The sequence below is a fragment of the Scatophagus argus genome, chromosome 14, assembly GCF_020382885.2.
Source record: "Scatophagus argus isolate fScaArg1 chromosome 14, fScaArg1.pri, whole genome shotgun sequence".
In the NCBI taxonomy this organism is placed as follows: domain Eukaryota; kingdom Metazoa; phylum Chordata; class Actinopteri; family Scatophagidae; genus Scatophagus; species Scatophagus argus.
The window spans coordinates 17,979,905-18,002,298 of NC_058506.1; the positions used below are offsets into that span (position 1 = coordinate 17,979,905).

At 41.0% G+C, this 22,394-nt stretch overlaps 2 protein-coding genes across 7 annotated transcripts in view; one reads left to right on the top strand and one right to left on the bottom strand.

Annotated features, from left to right (window-relative positions):
• faxdc2 (fatty acid hydroxylase domain containing 2) overlaps nucleotides 1–13,936 on the top strand; it is a 14,556-nt gene extending 620 nt beyond the window's left edge. Inside the window, exons 2-10 of one of the 2 annotated variants that reach the window (XM_046410667.1) lie at nucleotides 2,180–2,347; nucleotides 4,260–4,312; nucleotides 6,282–6,379; nucleotides 7,324–7,427; nucleotides 8,273–8,394; nucleotides 10,905–11,110; nucleotides 11,559–11,664; nucleotides 11,793–11,959; nucleotides 13,672–13,936. In XM_046410667.1, coding sequence (XP_046266623.1) covers nucleotides 2,323–2,347; nucleotides 4,260–4,312; nucleotides 6,282–6,379; nucleotides 7,324–7,427; nucleotides 8,273–8,394; nucleotides 10,905–11,110; nucleotides 11,559–11,664; nucleotides 11,793–11,959; nucleotides 13,672–13,828 — 1,038 coding nt within the window. In that variant the 5' untranslated portion in view covers nucleotides 2,180–2,322 and the 3' untranslated portion in view covers nucleotides 13,829–13,936. The remainder of the gene's footprint in view (nucleotides 1–2,179; nucleotides 2,348–4,259; nucleotides 4,313–6,281; nucleotides 6,380–7,323; nucleotides 7,428–8,272; nucleotides 8,395–10,904; nucleotides 11,111–11,558; nucleotides 11,665–11,792; nucleotides 11,960–13,671) is intronic. The other variant, XM_046410668.1, reaches the window with a different exon arrangement.
• Nucleotides 13,937–14,535: 599 nt separating this feature from the next.
• larp1 (La ribonucleoprotein 1, translational regulator) overlaps nucleotides 14,536–22,394 on the bottom strand; it is a 45,593-nt gene continuing 37,734 nt past the window's right edge. For all 5 annotated transcript variants that reach the window (XM_046410659.1, XM_046410658.1, XM_046410656.1 and 2 more), the window contains 8 exons: nucleotides 21,526–21,649; nucleotides 20,753–20,958; nucleotides 20,485–20,591; nucleotides 20,082–20,239; nucleotides 19,750–19,894; nucleotides 19,552–19,661; nucleotides 19,265–19,392; nucleotides 14,536–18,691 (listed from right to left, as the gene is read on the bottom strand). In XM_046410659.1, the coding sequence (XP_046266615.1) occupies nucleotides 18,473–18,691; nucleotides 19,265–19,392; nucleotides 19,552–19,661; nucleotides 19,750–19,894; nucleotides 20,082–20,239; nucleotides 20,485–20,591; nucleotides 20,753–20,958; nucleotides 21,526–21,649 (1,197 nt within the window). In that variant the 3' untranslated portion in view covers nucleotides 14,536–18,472. The remainder of the gene's footprint in view (nucleotides 18,692–19,264; nucleotides 19,393–19,551; nucleotides 19,662–19,749; nucleotides 19,895–20,081; nucleotides 20,240–20,484; nucleotides 20,592–20,752; nucleotides 20,959–21,525; nucleotides 21,650–22,394) is intronic.

A 22,394-nucleotide genomic window follows, 5' to 3' on the forward strand; every position in this document is an offset into this window, starting at 1 on the left:
TTTGGATTTAATCATTATACAGGGAGCAAAGATTAAGGCAGACATTGGTCAGCTTTCTTCTCAGGAGTTTAGTCAATAGATGGAGCTTTAAACTGGAGGGGTGGGGTGGGATGGGATTGATTATTGTGACTGTGATTGGTTTGTGTCACACCTGGGTAAACCTTTTCAGTTTAACTTGTCAGACCTGTGCCTGGTCCTGCTGTTTCCACTTTACAGGAATTCATCTCTCTAACAGGGTCATGGCATCTGCAAGGTCCTCTTCTACTTTTTTTTTCCTTTTAGTGGCTTGTGGCATGTATTACTGCCACCTGCTGTGCGGGAGTGAGGACCACAGTTACGTACCTCAATCACAATTAATTAAGGAGATAGATTATTTTTTGTCAGCCTAGTTTCTCTCAAGTTATCAAATACTCCAATACTCCTTCACTTGAGTAAAAGTACTGATACGATGCTGTAAAAATACATAAAAGTTCTGCATTCAAAATGTTACAGCGAATAAAGTAAAGAAAATGCACTTAAAGTATTAAAAGTAAAAGTAGTCAGTGCAGACTGTACTACTATAACATGTTATATGATTAGATTATTATTTCTCATGCATTAAAGTAAAATCAGTATTTTACTGTTTAGTTGGTTGACTGCAACTTGTGATTATTTTCATTTTGGCTGAATCTGCTGATTATTTTCTCTTCTTTGAAGACAGGGAGATTCTAAAAATTAGTTATTCATTTTGTGTGAAAATGAATCAACTGCTCATTTCAGCTGTACTCATATAACAAAACATCATATTATATAAGCTATTTGTATGTTTTGTCTACAAAAATCTTATTTTTTTAACTAAAGTTGTTGAATTAAAGTGGGCAAGTTAAAAAATACAGCATGTCTCTCTGAGTAGTAGTGGAGAAGAAGTAGAAAGCGGCATGAACAGACTTACATAAAGTAAAAGTATGTCAAAATTCTCTGCCTGTTATGCTATAAAGTGCCTTTGTGACATTTACTGGAATTTTTACAAATATACAATTTTATATATACAGAAACTGTACAGTGAACTAACAAAGTTAAAAGTTTAGGGCACTTTGGCGCCCCCTGTTGGATGATCTGAGAACACACTTAAAGTCAAGTCCCTGGAATGTGTTGTGACTGTATGAGCTATCACAGCATTCTGGTTAAATTAAAGAATGTCTATTCAGCAATATTCTGTCGCAGCAGACTATAGTCAATGTGACATCTAGCTGGTGTGACTTAACACAACCAGTATTTCATCATATCACAGAACAACTCAAAGGTTGCAGATTCCATTTTATTTGTGCAGCAAGTCATAAAATACATGATAAATATGCTAGTTATAGCAACAATTAAGACTCAATAAAATAACGAAAGCAGCCAGATGTGGATAAGAGAAGGTCTTGTGGTAAAGTAACTTTAATTCCCTCAGTCTCCACATTCTTTAAAGGGGGTTTCCAGATCTGATCTATACATTATTGTTCAAAGTCTTGATAATTTTACATAATGATTATGGTGGAGTGACCCCCTGTATGACAGTAATGAATAATAGGGCGGCCACATGTTGCAGACAGGCCTGGAGGTTATCTGTATCAGGGAGTGTTAAGTGATAGTATTGAAGTACATGATGAGGACACAAGGCAAAGGACACAGGTGTGTGTGTGAGAGAGTTTATACAGCCTGTAGTCATCAATATTCTCACTGTGTAAAATTGTGAATTGTAAATATCACCAAGTAGCATGTTGGAGATAAACCTCAACAACAAAGCTGTTTTGTGAGCCTATTTTAGTGGTTTATTAACCCATCAAAACTCTTTTCCCCTTTAAAGTGGCACATTCACCAGACTTCAAATTAGAGAGGAAAATCTTGTCTATCTGCCAGCACTATGAAAAACAACTGTATGAATGAATAAACTTGTAATTTTACATTTCGCCACCTTGTAGTGCTATGATGTTACATAATCAGAATCAGAATTCCTTTATTTATCCCCGAGTGTGAATTCTTCTAACAGTATGTGTTTAAAGATGGGGATTTCCTTAATAATAAATTAAGAATAATATAAATTAGAATAAATTCTACGCAACATATCACCATTATAATAATAAATATTAACTAAGATAATAATAACTGCAGTGGAGGGTGTTTTACTTCATTCTATTCTCATTTTATAACTCAACAGATGCCGCTACTTCCGAGTCTGCCTTGCGTCAGCTGACCACGGATCAGCCAATCAGAAGCCGCTCACTCTTGTAAATACACGGTTGGTGAGGGTCAGGTTTAAAGTCAACCAAAGCCACAGAGACGATCAAAACACGGACAGACATGACCGTGGAGACAAGAGACAGGGGTGAGTCCGCGATTTAGTTGACTGTTTGCGTGTCGAGGGGGTCGGTTTGTGTTTAAAGCTGTACGGCTGCAGTAACGAGCCAGGAAAACAAAAGAGGTGAAAATGTGGGCACTTCAGAGGGACGCAGCATCGTTTCTAACCTGCATGTAAACGAGGCTGCTCACCGCTGGAGCTGCAAGTGTCAAGTCTCTGTGATATTACCAGTGATATTACGTGTGGCATCTGTTTGTCTGCTTACAGTTAGGCTACTATTTAGACAATGGATTATTTTGATAATATGTTCTAAACTGCTTTTTGTCAATAATCACAATAAATAATAAGATGTGGTCAAGTTATCACAGCCCAAAGTACGATCTTAGACTAATCAGTTGCCATTAAAAAATTTATTAAAAAGTAGAACATGTCTTCCATTTTCATATGAAAAAAGAAATCTAATCAAAAAGAAAGTCAATCAGTAACCAATAACTTTTTAAAGCAAAATGTTTGACTTTAGAGAACATTTACAGACATGTCCATGAAAATACTCTTTGTTTTGAATGATCATTTGTGTCCGATGTGGTGTTTGCACCAGAAAGAGTTGAGTTATAGTTAAAAATTCACCTCTGACAATGTTTTTCACATAGTTTCTTGTAGTTCTTGTAGTTAAATCCATTCTCAGTGTGGAAACTTGTTTAAAGTTTCCATACTGGACCACAACTTCCCGCTGCTGTTAGACTGTATAATTCTATGGTCTAGTCCTCTTTCTTCCCTTACGAGGACTTGTATATAGCGTTATAGTGTACTATTTTTACTTACCTTGTATATTGTTAATTTATTTTACCTCTACACTCTCTTGTAACTGTTTTTGCACACTCTTTGCTTTTTGCACTCCTCTTGCTGTCCTTGTGAGCTGCCACAACAGGTGAATTTCCCCACTGCGGGATCAATAAAGTTCATCTTATCTTAACTGGCTTCAAAACTAGTTGCGATGCTACAAAATCCTCCTGTACTTAAGTGTCTTTAAAGTGGTTGCAACAAAACTTTCTACCTTCTGCAGTCGAATGTGAAAACAGCCTAATGGAGTGTCAAACAGTGAAGGAACAATAAGAAAACATCTTTATGACTGGACGTGGGGATTTTATGTAATTTATCATTTTTATCCTTTTCATTCCCTAAACTTTCTGTTTCGTGCTGAGCCACAAAGAGAGAGACACAAAGGATCTGGTGCATTGTGTTATCTCCAAGAATTTAAGCGAAAAAGTGCTCACTGTAAGGAGGATGAATTATAACAGGATTAGCCTCCAGTCTAATCCTCCAGCGGTGAATTTTGCACCAGGCTGAACAGCACTCACACGATTACTGAACCATTATAAAGATAAGAAGCAGCTGAGATGTTTAGGCTGTCAAATGAATTCACATTTTTGTGGTAAATCAGCCCATACTCAGGTTCAGTGTATGAAGCTGTGTTGGAGATGAATGGAGTTTTATTAGCGTGCTGTAACAGATAGGAATGTGTCATCAGTGGAAAATTGAGGACGTTTGAATTGTGTCAGCAAGTGAGAAATTAAATTCATTTTCTCTCAACTTGCTGTGAGCAAAAATTTGATTTTCATCATGAAATGAAATAAAGTGTGTTATTTTGAAAGCCATCAGGGATTAGAGTAGGCTACCTTCCTTTCAAAAAGAGCAGCAGACCATTTAATCTTTAATCTTCCACTGTCATTTTGGGACACCACAAATATCCCATTTGCTTCTGGGTTCATCCATCTTAGTCATTAATTTTATAGGATTTCGTCATTGGTTTTGCTTAAATTTTATTTTTAAGAGTAGCAATAAGAGGATGTGTTTGAATGCAGTCCTTGTGAAACTGTCCTAATGCTGCCTTGAAAATAAAAATGAACTGCTTACAGTGTATTCATTATTGTGTTCACAGACATGTCGGGAGCTGCCAAAACCTCCAGCAGCAGCAGTGGCAGCAGCGGCCAGGTGAGAACACCTTTACATCCGAGCACTCTGCTGTCACCACAACTGAACAGTGCAGATAGATGAACAACACTGGCACAACCCTTTGATAGCATATATGATGTATTTTTGTCTTCTTAGCTTTGGCTGTCTGGATTGACCTGTCTGATCACCAGTCCTCTCTCTTTGGGTGGAGGCTTGTGTGCACAAAAGCTTTGTACTGTATGAACGTGTTTTTTATTATTGTGTTTATTCATCTTAGAGCTAGGTCCAGTGTGTAGAACCTGCAATGAAACCACCTGACTGTCATGAATTAGTTTCTTTGCCCGAAGGTGCATTTAAATCCCTGCATCAGAGGACCTGAAGTCCTCCTAGGAAGCGCAGACTTTATACTTTTGGGTGTGCAACTGATGAAATTCAAGATGTTTTTAATGAGATCTCAGGTTAGCATCAGAAAAAAGTGAAAAGGTTGCAAAGCTGAAGTGACCTCCAGCCTTTTGTCACTACTCATGTGTGTGTCAGTATACTCGAGGACTGGACTTTTTACCTGCGCTGGCCTTCCAGTCCTTCTGATAAAATTGAAGTAAGGTTTGTTAACAAATCTCAGTATCTCTTATCTGCTCTGTAATCTAAATCGGAGATTGTGGCTTTTAAAAAACATGTTTACTCTTTGTGTAGTGTCTACTTTCTTGTGCTTGGTAACTCCTGACGCTTTCACTAAAAACCACCTGTTATGTCAAGTTGATCTGACTTAATTCGTCCGACTAAGACAGTTTCGAGCTGACTGCCTCTGTTTCGGCTGTGATTTGTCCTGTTTGCCATGTTCCTCTTTGAGACGGGCTCAACCTGACAAGTTACATTTTTTTCCTCTGCACAATTTTATGGAGCCTTGCAGGGAACAAAGGGAGGATTTAAAATAATAAATTGCAGTGTGCACATTATCATGAATAACGTTAAGGAGTGTTTCGATCGGGAACGGTAAAGGCGCTCGTTGTTGTTGACTTTTTGTTTCATAGAGATAAGAGTAAATAAAACAACACTGATGGTGAACTGATAATAAAAAAAAATAATAATCCCTCAGTGTATTTGAATCTATAATATGTGATGGTTTAATTGCATGAATGCGAGCACTGAGACCAGCGTGACATTTGTGCAGCATTGTCCCTGCTGTTGCCATGGCTGGGCTGAGGGGCAGCAGGGGTAAAAGCTGGCATTTCAGAAGGTCTGCTGAATGCGACATCAATCCCTGGACTTAATTCCAGCTGAGTGGACTGATCCACTTTTCTCTCAGTGTGGCAGGCTCAGACTTTGCTTTTTACTAAACGCACTACATTTTGCATTTAGTATGCAAGAACTGCTTTTGCCTGGATCATCTGGAGCAATTGTCAAAACTGCAGGCAGCACAAAATCTGTTAAATCTGTTCAGGTCACATTAAGTGCAGTCATTTTCTTCATGATGTATTCCATATCAAAAAGGCAGAGTTTGGAAACCTCAAGCTGAGCTTCAGTTAGTATTTCCAGCGCTGTCCACATTCAGATTTCAAATATGGACTAGTGGAAACACAGTAGTGCCTCTGGTTGCTGCTTTGAACTGCTTCTTTATTATCCCTCTGCTCTATTCAAACCTTAAAATTTCTGCACATTTTTTTATATTTATGGTTAAACAAATGTAATATTTAGGTTATTATGGAAGTAAAAATGGGAATTCTTTGCTGCTGCCTGATTTATTTTTCTCCCCTGTGCAGCTTCCTTGGAATAAAATATCTCTAAGACTTTCTAGGTCTTCTTTGTCTGCGTAGCTCAGCGTTTCACCGACAGCTAACTGGACACCCTCGCTGGGTTCAGCGTTAGTCTCACTGTTGTTGTTGAGACATTTCCACACCATAGGACGTTTCCATGGGAAACGCTGCTGCACCTCGACATCCTGAGATCACACACGATCATCAGAGTAACAGAGAGATTCACACACACTTGTTGCTTTTCCTCTGCGCAGGAGGGCCCTGGAGGACTGTGGGACTCTGTGAAGAAAGCTGCGTTTGTCATCGGATCTGGAATCTTATTCCTGGCTGCGTTCGGCAACTCGCTCACATGGTAGGATTTCCTTACAATTCGCAGCATTACACAACAAAGCGGCGAACCTGAGGTGAACCTGAGGGGTGAACACGCAGCGTGATCGTGTCCGTCAGGTGCGGTGTTGTTTAAAAGCCACAGGTCTCAGGTCTGTGTGTCAGTGCTGTGTGTGTACTGCATGTGTACTCTGTATCAGCATGTGGTACATCATAATCCTCACAGGAGAAAATATTTTGCAAGATTTAACGGCCTGTGGGAAAGCTTAATGTTTTTAAATTAATTATAACCCAGCTGGCCACAGAATGTTTCATTGTTGGTGCGTGGAGTGAAATAAGGACTCTCAGTTACTTCTAAAGTTTTCTCTTTGAAGTAACGGCATTATGTTATCATAAAGCAAAAACATGTTAGCTTCATCAGCACGACGCTTTGTCAGTTAACGCCATAGCCAGTGGAGGTGGACAGCATGATGATTATATTGATCTTGATGGGGTCTAATGGTGACTAACCGATCCGTTCTGCGTGAGCAAACCAATAGATTGATGCAGCCAACTAGATGACTAAATATAATATAGGTAAATAATACAAGGTGAGACAGGACATAAAGTAAGGCGTGAGATGATCTGAAATGACAGGATGTGACACGGGACAGGCAAGACGGTACGCGATGTGTTCAAGTATGTAGTGCAGTCAGGTGGTTTTATTTGTTAGGATGTGGCTGGGTATTTTCTAATGCGGTTACTATGATTGTTGGGCGACGTCAAGGACCTGGCGATGTGGTTTTTAGGGTGTTTCTGGGCAGTTAGTTTTATCAAGTGGCTCATAAATCTATTGGAAATGAGATGTCAAAGAGAGCCCGAGATTCGGTCTCACATTAGGACTGAATTGTGAAAAACAGGAAACAGAGGAGCAACAATAATCTGTTTAACCCTTTAAGAAAACGGTCCCTTCATGACTTCCTCCTCCAGGCATCTTCAGAGGTTCTGGGGAGCTTCGGGAGATTTCTGGCAGGACTTGTGGACCAGGCTGTACTTGGCATTTGAGGGTCACGATGCCGCTTTGTTCTTCTTCGGTAAGTAATGACAGCAGGTTTGTTTTTGTTTTCTCTCTGTAGAGGAACATGTTGCAACCAATAGTTTGACAACAGAGTCTTTGGTCAGGCCAGAAGGAGTACAGCAGCCTGTTTCCTAGATGATAACAGCTCGAATGACCTGCCTTGTATCAATACATACTTTGTGTCGAGTGAAACACGTGGACATGCGAGGCCTCATGCGTCTGTATCTCACTCCAGCCCTCCCTTTCTTTCTGTTCAAATGTTTTAGAATCTGGTTCTTAGAGCCAGAGGAACTTTTCACAGTCAGACTATGAAATATTTTTAATATATTCTAAATTGGGTTACACGCATTATTTCATCCGTCCAGTGACACAAACTGGGTTTTGTTTTCAGAATAACGGGGCTGTGCAAAACCAGCCACGGAGCAAATATCACGTTTAGGCAGCCTTGAGAACAGATGTTTAGTTGTGCATATCTAGTCGTGACCTTCTGGTGTCAACTTACTCACTTTTATGATGCAGCCGTCATGTTGTTCTATCATGAGTTGGCAGGTCAGAACAGACATTATCTACGGAGGATGTTATGTGCTGCAGGCAAGACATCCAGCAAGTGTACACAGTGCAACTGAAATCCTGTTTCATATCATTAAACAAAATCCATCCTGATCTTATAGTCGGCTCCTAGATAAAATGCTGTTGACCAGGCTTTTCTTAAAAACATCAGCAAGTTTATGACAACAAACTGATTTTATCTCAAGCTTTGGTGCTTTTAAAGTCGTTTTTGGCCTTTGCTGAAGCGTTCGGGCCCAGCTCGGGGGCTGCCATGTTGTCCCTCTCTGAATGAGGCCTTGCTTTTCTCAACAGGGACAATGTTGTTCCCCACTCTGACCTTCTGGATGTCCAACGCTCTGCTGCTCATAGTGGACATAACCGGGAAACCCTCCTTCATCGCTCGCTACCGCATCCAGATGGACAAGAATAGCCCGGTATGTCCAGGATTAAATCTGTCACAGTGTCTCCTCCGGTTTGACTTGATGAGGGTATTTCTTTCTCATCTTCAGTTTAGTTTGTGCGAATGTTTCCGCCACTGGTGCCTTCACTGCTCTTTGTGGAAGTAGGAATCTGACACCAACACCTCATTGTCATCTAATCTTCCAACCAATATTATTACCTAATGGCTCAGGCAATGAACAAATAAATGAAGACAAGGCATTTTTAAAATTTTTAAAAAACTCATTAATAAACATGAAAATTGAATACGTAAATAATTTATTTATTAGTTTATATATGTATTTATTTGTCCATTTTTTCGTTTCTTTCCTTTGCCCCACTAGACTATATTCCTACATTTCTTTAATCCTGTCTGAATGCCAATTAGACTTCACTCGTGACCCTGAGCGTTGCTGATGTGACATGTCCACCTGTTTGTCCGGACCAAAGTCCTCTCACTGTGTTTGATTAACAGACATGGACGGACGCCGGAGCGATAATACTGATAACCAGTGCTGGAATGTTTCTCTCAAATGTAATCAGATTATTGATTACCGTTCAGAGATTATGGCGAGGAACACGGGACACACAAAGCTCTCGGTCATCACTAATGGAGTAAAAACATCTTTTGTCAGGTGGCTTTTTAACCGCAGTCCTCACACATCCTGCAGCCTTCAGGTGAAACTTCATGGGTTGACAGAAATTGCCTTAATATTTTCTGCCGATGTTGGTCATACAAACCTTCTATCACCTGCAATGAACTGATCGTCCAAGATACTGCAGTTCAGTGCCCGAGAATAACTGTCTGTAGTATGACTCAGCCAGGACATGCTGGTTTGTGGTAATGAAACTTGTGCAACACTTCTGAGCAGATTATCAAACAATTTATCTGCGTATCTAAATTCGGTGATTTGAATTGCATGTCACGGCCCTTCTCGAGTGTCCAGATGAGCCCGCGATGTTTAACTTTTTATTGTTTGAAACCAACCGAAGTGCATCAGGCCGTCTACATTGTGTGTGCGTCTGCCAAAAATGCAGCATCCTGAAATAAGACCCTCTTCATCGCACTGACAGTTCAGCGCTGTTGGAAGGTAACTCGAGTACTGTACTTCAGTACATTCGAGGCACTCGTACCTCCAGTATCTCCACTTTATGCTTGTACTTCATTACATCTCAGAGGCGTTCTGATGATTTCTTATTATTTTGCATTCGTCTGACAGCTTACTTTTCAGTTTGTCAGTGTCTCTGACAAATCCTCCTACTTTTTGAATCAACCATATAAACTACAGTGGAAAATTCATTGTTCTGAAGATGAAAATGGCTGTGAAATGGACAGCAATTCTGTAACCAAATGATGATCTTACAGAATTTGATGCATTGCTGTAGATTAAACTACCCAACAGCATACAGAGTAGTTCAGATTTGCTCAACCTCAAACATCTACAACAGCAAAGTGCAAGATAAACAGTAATGCAGCCGTTATATTAATCCAAAAACTTCAGATACAATAGTAAAATTGGAGTACTTTTGATATTTAAGTAATTTTGCTGATAATATTTACATACTTAAGTTACACTTTTACTTTAATCATGGCTGGATTCCATTTAGCTCAGTGTCATGACGCAACTGGGTCATTCAAACAGAAGAGAAACAATATTGTCGCAGAAGTGATAAATCAGACCTTTTGTTCTGTGGCTGTTGTGTCTGTACTTTGGTAAACCCGTATCAAACAGCACTGAACTCTAACTGTGCAAAAGGTCATTTGGGAACACTTTCACACATGTTCTCACACACACACACACGCACACACAAAAGCTTGTCATATCTGTATATGTTTATAACCAGGGTCCAAAGTTTAATAGTAAAAAGTCTTGCTGAGTGTTATTTATGGACACTGGGGGTATTTTTTTTTATCTTTTGTCTGCTTTTTAGTAAAGTTTAGTTGAGTTCCAGGATCAAATTGTTTTCCAAATGTGAGATCTGACTTTTATGTCCTGTGTTACTGACTGAACTCCCCGAACTCCATCAGCAGTCTCATGAAATGCCTTGTAAACATCAGGTCATCGCATGCATACATATTAACACAATAAAGTCACATTAAGTCTTTAAAATGCTTTTTAATTGTAATAATCCTTATGACAATCTTTTCATAAAACAAACTGTTACATGACAATGGATGTTTCAGGCAAGAAGTATAAACATGCACAACACAATCAAAGAAAAATTTAAGGTAATAGAATACAGGTAGTGGAGATAATATAAATAATAAATATAAATAAGAGATAATAACCCAGAAACCCGTAAAGAAAAAGTTTTGAGATGAGCCTTCTAACTTTTTAAAGAGTCTGGTGGCCAAATATATTTTAACGCTCTGAACATGCTTTTAGGTGTTTGTTGAACGCACACACCATTTTTGATCAAGTTTAGCTCTTTGAATGCACCAAATGACTGTTAAAGTATGTAAATTAAAGGCACGTGTCTGTCCGATTCCCATCTCGTCCTCCAGGTGGATCCAGTTAAGCTTCGTCATGCGTTGAAGACTGTCCTCTTCAACCATGTGTTCATCTCTGGGCCTATGGTGGTGATCGCTTACTACGTGATGAGCTGGATAGGAAACCCCTGTGACCCCGAGCTGCCCACCTTCCACAGGGCCCTGATGGAGCTGGCTGTCTTTTCCATGGTGGAGGAAATCATGTTTTATTATTCACACAGGTTTGCATCTTTAATTCTGCTAAATTCCGCTGAAACAGGCCTGTACAGTCAGTACAAAGTGGAGGTAAATTCACATTCATTGGAGCGCTGAATTTTACACATTACTGCTCCCCTAGTGGTGAGAGTGAAGAAGTTTTTATTTCAGAAAATAAATCTAAAATAATGAATTTAATTTCCTGGTCTAAATTGGCTCATTAGAAATATACTGGCTGCTAAATACTGCAAATAAGCTTGCTAAAATGCTAAACTAACATAGTAATGATTACGACTTTTTTAATAAAGCACAAAATGCTTTGGAATAAAACATAATAAAAGAAAGAGATGAAATAATTTTAATTGTAACCATCAGTTGAGTAAATTTTTTTTTTCTTTTTAGACTTGTTAAAAATCAGTGGATGACTGGATGATGGGCTGTTTTTATTTTGAAACTCATCATCTTTTCTCTTAGGCTCTTCCACCATCCCGGCCTCTACAAGCATTTCCACAAACAGCACCACGAGTGGACCGCCCCCATCGGAGTCGTCGCCATCTACGCTCATCCTCTGGAGCATGTGGTGAATGACCCCCTCCCCACATCATGTTTACATCTGGAATCTGAACAAAGCTGATTCTAAATGAATGGATGAATTCTCTGGGTTTTCTTTGCTTTCTACAAGGTGTTTGTTCATTCTGTTTCCTGTAGATCTCCAACATGCTGCCGGTGGTGATGGGGCCGCTGATGCTGGGCTCCCACCTGACCACCACCACCATGTGGTACTGCTTGGCTCTGTTCAGCACCACCATCTCCCACTGTGGATACCACCTCCCCTTCCTGCCCTCCCCCGAGTTCCACGACTTCCACCACCTCAAGTGAGTCCTCTAACAGAACCTCTAATGGGATTTAGCAGTTTTGAGCAGTTTGTTTTTATTTTTAAAAATCAAAGGAATATATCTGTGAATGTTAAAACTTGATGAAAACGAGATAAAAAAAAGAAACATCTGTAGTCAAACCATTTCTTTTTTTGTAACATAAATCCTACAGAAAGACTAAAACTAACAATATGTTAGTCTCTATATTACAGGGGTGTCAAACTCAGTTGCACAGGAGGCCAAAACTCAAAGCACACTTTAGATTGAGGGTCGATCTAAAGTGTGCTTTGAACACATTTTTAAGCATACAGAATAAAAACAGACAGGAATATCATTCCAAAATAAATAATATATATACATATATGTATGTATATAATAAAATCTTCTGTCAAAACAAGTTAGAAATACAAACATGCTGCAAAAAAACCTGAAAAAAGGGCTTTTCTCACAAGAATGTTTGTAATAAACTGAAAAGACTGAAGTGGCAAGATAAATGGCAAATGGTGTCACAGAGGACTTCTTATGGCTCAGTTAAAGTAGTTGGAATATAGTTTCATATATTGCTAGTGAACTACAATATTTATTATCACCATCAGGGATAGTTTTATTAATTTTCTTTGTAAAAGTGTAGGCCCGGTGTTTGTCACCACATGAGTAAGTAGCAGATGGATAGGAAGGATAAACAGAAATAAGCAGAGAAAGATTAGCAGCCATTCATTTTATTTTCAGAAAAACACCACCAACACCGGTCTGAAAATGTGTTGACAGTGGTGTTTGTTCGTCTCACGGCTGCTCTCCAGGCCACTCGGCGTCTCCTCGTTAGCTCACAGATCCGAGCTCCTTGGCTTTGCTAGCACGTAGGAAACGAGAGAAAAACTCACCCGATCGTTTGTTTTACCGGAGCGATCATGTGAACGACTGTGGCAGTTAACGACAGGGGATTCAAGGGTTCATGATTCCGTTTAACGACCGCGCGGTTCGCACCATGTTTTAACTTGTTGAAACAAAACAACAGAACGTAAACACACTTTTCAGTTGCCCGCAAGGCCCACAATGCATTGCGGTTTTCCCACCCCCGTTATGGTTACATCTGTGTTTACATCACCCTTTGGAGCCCGAGGAGGGAGCAGTGCGCTAGGGCAAGCTAGGCTAACAAAATCACCAGCCTCGGTTGTATACGGCAACAGAGCTCGACTTGATTGACGCAGGAATGTTCCCAGGTAGCCAATAGTAAGGCAAGGCGGTAGTTGCGCTGCATTATGGGATCTGTAGTCTCTGTGTTATTAGCGCTTCCTGTTGGCGGGCCATTAGTAACAATAACAATAGATATATATGAAATGAGCTCGCGGGCCGGATATAATTATAGGCCGGGCCGGATGTGGCCTGACACATTATTATACACTATTATGTACTATTTTTTTTTTTTTTTTTTTTTTACATCCCTACCGTTCTAATTTATTTTTTAAATGAAGGTTGATCATTTCTAGTTTTAAGCAAATGTTACTCAAACGCAGGAAAATAATTTGATAGGGACTATTTTCAGCTGTGGATTAATATGTTTGGTGCAGTATTTGCAGATTAAAGGGTAAACTATACACATTTTGAGGGTGTTATTTCTGTAAAATCTGCAAAACTAACAAAGCTTAAAGATAACACAGATGAAGTTTTTTGTAACGTTCCTATCATGTTACCATCATCTCTCCTGGTTCCAGGTTCAACCAGTGTTACGGGGTGTTTGGTGTGCTGGATCGGCTCCACAGCACAGACGCCAAGTTCAGGCAGACCAAGCAGTACGAGCGCCACGTCCTGCTCACCAGCCTCACGCCTCTGAACGAGAGCATCCCCGACACACCCAAGAAGGGCCAGTGATAGTGTGTGTGACCCCTGACCTCGAACCTCAGGCCGACGCCTCGCCAAGTTTGGGATCATCATTCACACTCAATCGTAAATGACTTTTGACATTGTGATTATTTTAATCCAGAAAACCTGTTGATCCGTTTCAGACTGTGTGGTCGCCAACTAGCCCCCTCCCCCCCAGTAGAAATGTTATCGTTGCACTTTATGAGACTTAATTCAGTTTGTTAAATTTGGCCCGCCGTGTTCGTGGTCAACGTGGAGCCACCTGTCACTGTGGTCATTTCACACCTGTTTCCTCCCATGTCGCCGTCGTCCTGTGACGGCTCATAATTTGGTTCAAGTGTTAACTTATTGAAGCCATCAGCATTTTATACATGCCGGGCTCGCATAAAGTTTTGTATCATCGTGAGTTAGCGTCATGATTTTGAATTCCAGGTTTTTGTTTAAAATGAATCTCAAATCTTTTTAAGTAGATTTAAGACTCTGGTGGTTGATCAGAATGAATTATTTCACCTCAGCTATGCAGGGTGAGACCTCACTGCACTGCTGAAGAAGTCATTTTACTCTGAGAGTTTACATGCTCACAGCAGCCAACATTCCCGAATAACAAAAGAGAAGCGACAGAGCTAAATCAAAATTCATGAATTTAGCCAGTAATTTAAACATTTTTACTTTTCTTTGTCAGTCTTAGTGGAATTGGTTCAATCTGGAGTTATTTAGTAACAGTAAAGAAATGCATTTCATTTTTTTTTTTTTTTTATGTTCACTAACTGCACCTCAAGATCACCAGTCCAGACTCTTCTGCTGCTGCGTTCACTTGCTGCTCAAACAGAAGATAAGATTTGCACTTTTCATTTCCGTGGCACTTAAAACACATCCTTGAATGCGTCTGTATGTTTTAAAGGGGACATGGCTGTATAAGAAATGAATGTTGAAATCTCTGTGATTGATACATGAATGTTCTTGTTTTAACTGGACTGTTTAATATAAAAACATTTCACGAGATGTTTGATCCAGATTTTCCCCTCTGTTTTCTGCAGTGTCGGGACACAAAATTAAAACGTCTTCAAAACAAAGCGAAAAGCTCACCTGACGTCTAACAGTCTCAAACCTCTCTGCAAAGTTCATTCATTCAATCATTCACTCTCGCACACGTGACTGAAATAATCACTCAAACAACAGCGTTTGAGGTTTTTTTGTCCGTTTTGTGTTTTTTTTTCTTTATTAAGGAAAAGCATAATTACTACAAATTACAAATAACACTAATAGCGAATCACGTCAGCCTACAAAGCAGATATTATGAATATTAAATGTTATAATACAAGATCTCATTCAAGTATTTTACATTTTTCCATTTTATATATTTTTTTGTTCCTTTTTTCCTTGTTTTCATGTTTTTTTCCTCAAGACAAGCCTAGGATATTGTAATGTAATGAACTATTTTAATGGTTCATACGCAGTTATCTTATTCATATGGCTTTATGGAATTTTGTCCTTTTTTCAGTCTCCAGACATCATAACCAGCCATAATCCTGTGAGCGACATCACAAACCCCAACTCGGCTCTTTCTCTCCGTTTTCTCCTTTTTTTGCTTCTCCCTCCATCGCCACGTCCATCACTCATCTTTCTCGTGTCCGGCCACCTGGCCAAGTCTGTGTAAAACTGACGAGTGGAGGCTGCAGCGCCCCCTGTAGTTTGTTTGGACAGTTTGCGGTTTAACGCTGATAACAGAAGGCCGAAAGCTCGCAAAACACCTGAAATCCCCCAAATGTCCGGTGACAGGTGATGATCACATTAGGAAGGAGGGATCGTGTGACTGTTCCAGGAAGAAGGCCCCCCCAGTGGCAGCCTGCCATGTTTGCAGCCACGCAAACCAGCTCACCAATTCAAAGGCTTCGCTGGTTTTTGGGAAGTGAGGTTTTTCCTTTTGTAGCTCTTATTTTTCTTTATCTTTAAACCTCCAGTAAACACTTTGTTGCATCAAGTGTAAGCCTCTGATAAACTGATACAAATCTCCCTGAAGATAAACCAAAAAAAAAGAAAGAAAAAAAGTACAGCTCTGCTTTGCATTTTCTTGTCTCCAATAATTGTGGATTTAGAGGAAGAAAGTGGAGACCAGACACACTTACAGGACAACATGAAATCCACCTCCAACCAACAGGCTGGAGGACTGTTACAGAAAAGGACCAAGACTTAAAAAAAAGGAAGCTGTCCAAAACAGTTTCATGTAAAAATTATCAGGATTCTTCCAAACTAATTCTTCCTCAAATGCATTTGAACCTTTTTTTTTAAACTAACATGTTGTCTGACTCATAATCTCAGAAAAAAAAACAAAACTTTGACAACAAACATATCAACAGAAAATCGGTCATTTCATGACATGTGGAAATCCATTTAGATTTTTGGCCCCCACAAATTTTAGGACCTCATTGTTCAATTTGAACCCCAAATTAAAAGTATTACTCTGCATCCTTTGACTTTAGTGTTCACAGAAAACTTGAACGCTGAAGATTGAACAGTTAGAGTCATGTTAAATGCTGCTCTGTCTTCTTGGCAAAAACATCTTTAGTAAAATAAAAAAAGCAAATTAACTGATTTCAACATGAAATACTCTAAGCTCAACAGATTTTAGTTTTTGCGCTGAATACCTGTTGACGCACTGATGTCAACTTTCCCTTTTGTGTTGTGAATTGTGTTCCTGTACCTGAAATCCATAGATGTTCAACAGCCTGACACAACCCTCCAGCCCACCTCCATCATAGCAACAGCTCTAGAACTGCAAAGTGAAATTAAAAAGCATTAAAAGATAATAATGAGATCATTAAAAAAAAAACAAACAAAAAAAAAAAAACAACAAAACAAAAAATAAAGAGTACATACACGTGTAAGGCAAATATATAATCTGTTCTATAAACAAAACAAGTAGCAGGGAGCTGAAATAATTTCTCTTCATCTGTCAAATTCACATTTACATTAGTGGAGAAACAAATGAAAAAATGAATTATTCTTCTATTTGATATCATCTGTACTCCAGCTGGATTTCAGTATCCACAGAGTTGACTGTAGGAAGTGTGACGACGAACGATCCAGTCTTGACGTTTTCTCCACAGTGAGGCAAAACTTCCATCGGGGTGTGTGTGTGTGTGTGTGTGTGTGCGTGCGTGAGTTTCGTAGTCGGCTTGCTCACGCTGCTACGTCTGTACCTGCGTCGGTTTCATGCCTGTAACTCGTGTTCGTGTGTGTGTGAAACAAAAAGAGGTGGCGAGTGCCAAGCGAACTTCAGTTCAGCAGTGAAGTCAGAGGCCACGTGTCTGGGCCTCATTAGCATCTCCACCCAGAGCACCTGCGACAGAGCACGACGACCCTCCTCATAACATCCTTCTTCAAGTAATCCAGATTGATGATTCCAGTCCTGATCGCCACTATCGTCAACTGATGGATGGATGTCGAACGGATGGATGAACGGATGGATACAGGGGAGGTGCAGGTGTGGGGGCAAGAGAAAGAACCCAAAGGGAGATCATCTGCGACTCTCCCTTCTCAACCAACTCTCCACCCCACTCAAGTGTTTTTTTTGTTTTTTTTTTTAAACAAACTTCCACCAGGTTGACGTGTTTCAGCACATAAAGCCACAACTTGCAAACACAGGGAAGAATTACGGAACTTGTAACAGACGAGTGACGCTTGGAAGACAGTTAAGAAAAGATAGCGGAGGGGATTGAGGGAGCAGTGGGGCAGGTTGGAGAACAGACTGGCAGACAAAGCACCACCTAGTGGCATCTGCTGGAAATGGTGCCCGGATATATGAGTGATTTCAATGCTGTACAATCGACAATAAGGTGGCGGGCACAAGTTAGAAGCAGTAAAACCATTAAAATAAGGCAACTTTCAACGATCCTGTCCACAATGAGGGATTGGAAGTCTTTTTTTGTTATTTTTATCATTTGGTTCTTTAATATTTGCCCCCTCGATGTACAACCATAAAGTAAATTAAATATTTTGTTTTTTCCCCCCCCTCAACTGAGAGTATCTGGGGCTCTGCAGATGAAAATGTCAGTCGCTCGGTTCAAACCACTTTGGTCCGGTTGGATGTCAGGAGCAGCCCAGTCTCCTCTAGTGGGGCTTTCAGATGCTCAGTGTTGTTCAAACTATTTCCAAGTTTCCAATCTCACCACATGCCAAAGAAAAAATAATCATAAATCTGAGATCCGGGCCAGGAATCAAATATCTTTCAACCAGCAGGACAGTGAGGGTCCCAGTGACAGAGAGGGGGGGCGGGGGGGTCAACATGAAGAAGTAAAAATAAAAGTACACATTTCCAGGATAGTAAATCATCGCTCAACGATCCACCGCATGGACTAGCAAAGATTTGTGATTCGTAGAAGGGAAAAAATAAAGTGTTTGACACCTCATCCAGTCCTTGCCTCGTTAAGACAAAAAGGTCTTTTTTCTCCTGAAAACGTAAAACTAATCGATGAGCCATATTAATTATTTGTCTTCCTTATTTCTGAATCAAAAGCTGTAGTTGGGGAAAAAAAAAATTCTCATGCTTGAATAAAGGGCTGGATGCCCCTCCCCCCCTCATGTGGCGCAGAGAGAACCGGCGACTTGCAGACGTGGTCGAGTTGATCCATGTTGGCCGGTGAGTTGGTGTAGTTACTTCAGTGTCTTGGCGTCTGGTGCGGGTTCAGCGGCAGGGGCTTTCTGGCTGGTGGGTTTGGCATCATCCTTGGCTGCAGGGCTCTGGGTGGTGGGGGCAGGGCTGGGGCCCGAGCCGGCCTGGCTGTGGGGCCGGCTGGAGGACAGAGAAGGATGCCGGCGGCGTCCATCCCCGCTGGACGAGTGTCTTCTGCGGCCTCCTTCCTCCATAGGCGGCTGGAGGCAGAGAAAACGATGGAGGTTAGATGGTGGGTCATTTTCAACACAACAACTTTTAGAAAACTTTTTAGAATCTCTCTTGTTCTTTTTTAACAGGCTTTTGTCTTTCACATGCTGTGAAATCAAGTCTGAGGAAATCAGGTTTCTGCAATTAAAGACGTGTCAAATTGTCAAATTTAAGCATCGTATACTTTCATATTTTGTGTTGTGAGGTATGGAAGACGCTTCAACTGTAAAACAAATAAAGGAAGAGTCACTTTTGTTATCTGGAAAGCGGCACTGGAAAGAAAGCTTTTATTCTGAGAGTATTTGCCACTGCTAAACTGTTAAAGCTAACAGTTGACAGTGTAGCAGTTGTGGGACCTCAAACTGTTGCCACATCATCTGAACTTGAGGTGAGCTGAGATTCTCAGTCATCCAGGTCATATTCAGAGTTAAAGCAAAGCGTCTGGACTTGTGAAGATTTGGCTTGAAGGACGCCTTGCTTTAACTTCTTGAGTGAGGTTAGCTGAGGGATCTTTCCTGGGCTGAAGATTCCTACTGATGAGCTCTGAACAATATTTTACTCACATCAATTCTGAAATCTTCCAGGCGTTTAAACTTGCTCAGGTACTCCTGCAGCTTGGGGTCGATCTCCAGGTTCTTGGCTTTGGAGTACTTGAGGAAGGCCCAGAACTTTTCCAGTCCATAAAGCTGGCCTGAGGACGGCAGACAGAAAAAAAAATGCAAATTAGTCGCTGTGGATTAAGTGAATCTGAGAACGTACTCATTACGTACGTATTGTTTTAATGACAGTTAACAGTTTGTCTCCTCTGATGTCTGTGTGTCTGTGCAGTGGTTTCTTCTACATTTCTCACCAGCCTCATAGTCTTTAATGGTCTCCTCCTGGAAGTCCTTAAAGATGTCTGGCCTGAACTTCCTCTCTAGACCGTAGCTGTAGTACCTGAACAGGCACTCCAAACCGTACCTGTGACAAGCAGAAAAACACATTGAGGGATCCAGCTGGAGAGAAACGAATGCTGGAAAACAAAGAGCACCCATGAGCAGGCTCTTACCTGTATCCTTCTTTCCCGTCCTCGACCACCAGCTGTTTGAACTCCTCGTACATCTTCCTGTTGAAGTGATCTCGCAGGAAAAATGACCAAAAGCGGAAAAGTGTGTTCATCTCCTGTGACTGGCCAATTCCCAGCCGCTTTCGTTCTATGATTGGTTTAAAGGAGAGAGAAATGACAAGGGAATGGGGGTTATTTAAAAATACAAGATGATTTATTTAAACAAGATAGCACTTCACCATTAGAGACGATTCTGCAGCATTTGCCGACAACTGAAGACGGACTAAGCGTAAATGATAAAGTAGAAGAGGAGGAAGAAGAAAACATGCGTGTACCGTTTAGGCAGCGCCGGCGGTACTTGTGGTAAACATGTTGCGTGAAGCCGTTCTCCTTGAGCAGTTCATGTGATGGGTGCTGGAACTTGGGGAGGGACTGAGGTGTGCAGCCAACGTTTCCCAGGACAGGAGTGCCCTCGGACGGGCTGGCGTTAGAGCTGAGGGTGAGGGAGGTGGAGGTGAGGAAGGTGGATGAAGATCAACCACATCAAATACAGTCAGTCCTGAGTCCGACGTCAGTTTTTACAGTTTTACTCAAAATTATTAAGTGAAAAGAAACCTTTCATTTCACTGTTTTAACAAGCCAAACAATAAGCTGGGAATGCAGCACGAACATTAGATTTATTTTTATTTTATTTTGCTGAAAGGCTCCAGAGGAAGAACGAGGAGCACTGAGTCTCACCTGACGGACGCGGTACGGGAGCGGTGCTCTCTGGAGTCCATTACCCAGCCGACGTGACACTCCATGGGCGGGTTGGAACTGTGCCTGGTCTTCCTCTTCCGGGGAGTCTGAAACGTTAGAGGGAAAATTTAAATGTTTAGTGGATCAATGACCGGTGACAGATGTTTAGTCAATGTGGGTTTTATCCACTAAACAATTAAAAGCTGGTAAAGGTACAGTTTCATCAAAAAATACCTCCGACTTCAGCCTCACAGGGAAGCCGCCTTACCTTGGCATCTACAGGACGACTTTCCTTCACCACTGGATAGAAGCGCGGCGTCATTGTCTGGTCCTTCCTGTGAGGCGTGCGAGGTGTGCGGGGCGTCCGGGCACTGCGGTAGTTGGGCGAGTCAGGCACGGTAGTAGGGAGCGAGCGAGCTATCGAGGAGGGCTCAGGGGCACCGAAGAGTTTGTTTGCCAAAGCGTCTGTGGGGACTGAAGATGTGAGAGAAGATATTAGATGTAGAGCAGGATGTGGAAACGTTCACACTCCCCAAACCAAAAGGATTTTCTAACCAAGTTGGTAAGTGTGCTTCACTTTTATTACATCAAATCCTGAAATAGAAAATCATTAAAGAAGTCAATGTAATTTCACAACACGAGTGATCTAATAGCTTCATTTATTTCTGTCGAAGTGCAAACAGCTCATGACTGAAGATGTGCTTAAGTGAAAGGCACATTTGTACTGCTTCAACAGAACTAACACGGATTAACAGCTTTAAGGCCCACTAGAGCGAAAAACAAGACAGCTTTCATCAGTGAATAACATCAATGGGACCAGTGTTTGAAATCTAGGGGGAGTTATCATAAACACACACACAGCTATTGCTGATGTGGAGCCATAAAAACAACAAAAACTACTGCTCTGTGACAGAACACGCTTTACCATCCACATCTTACTAAAATGTCTCTGTGACACCACAATTTCAACTTGGATTCACCTTGTCAGTGTATGTAAAGCTATCATTTGAGTCTCTTGCGGGTGTGTTTTCGTGGCCTTACTCTGATGGGGGCGTGGGGGGCCTGGAGGGACTTCCTGGTTAGGGTCGACAGGGGGTTCAGGGGTCAGGCAGTCAAACTGTTCGCGGCTGATCAGGTGGACCTTCTTGAAGTTCTCCACCTCTTGCTGTAAAAAGGAGAAAAACAGGCATGACAACAAGGCTGACAGGGAAAACTCTCTAGAATGACTCTATCAATGGTTAAATGATATCAAAAATATTTTCACAATGACAAAAAATTTAGATACCAAAACAGATGTGAAAATGAACCCAGTACAAAGATAAAGACGCGTTTTGCAGAATTTCACTGACAAAACAAACAATCTCTTAATAAAAAGTCATGACTAGAATATTAAACAAGCAATAAGAGTAAGTTGGGACGTTACAGAAACACGTGATTCATCAACAGACCTTATCTGCAGTAATCTGAAGATCGAGATGTAACAGCAAAACATGGCTGCCAAAAACACTCTTTTCACCCTCATGTTGATTTACTGATTTGACACCAAACAGCTGGGTTACATCAACACACAAACCCTGAATTTTCCATGAGTGAGGACCTCCTGATGACAAAAACAGTTACCGCCCCTCCCACAGCAGCAGCTCAAATTAAAATCTTCTCATGTAAGAGTCCCTGAACAACCCGTCATTTCACAAATACCATCAATGTGTGACTCACACTCGTCTCGTCGGTCCACCAAGTATCCTCGGATCTTTGAGCTTCCATCTTTGTCCTGACCCCTCAGGCCGAGGCCTTGTATGCAGGGGTTTATTTATAAACAAGCATCCTCTGTTATGCACGCAGCTGGATGAGTGCTGGCGAGCACGTGAAGGTACCACAATGAGCTCAACAATGCCACAATAGGCAGTAAT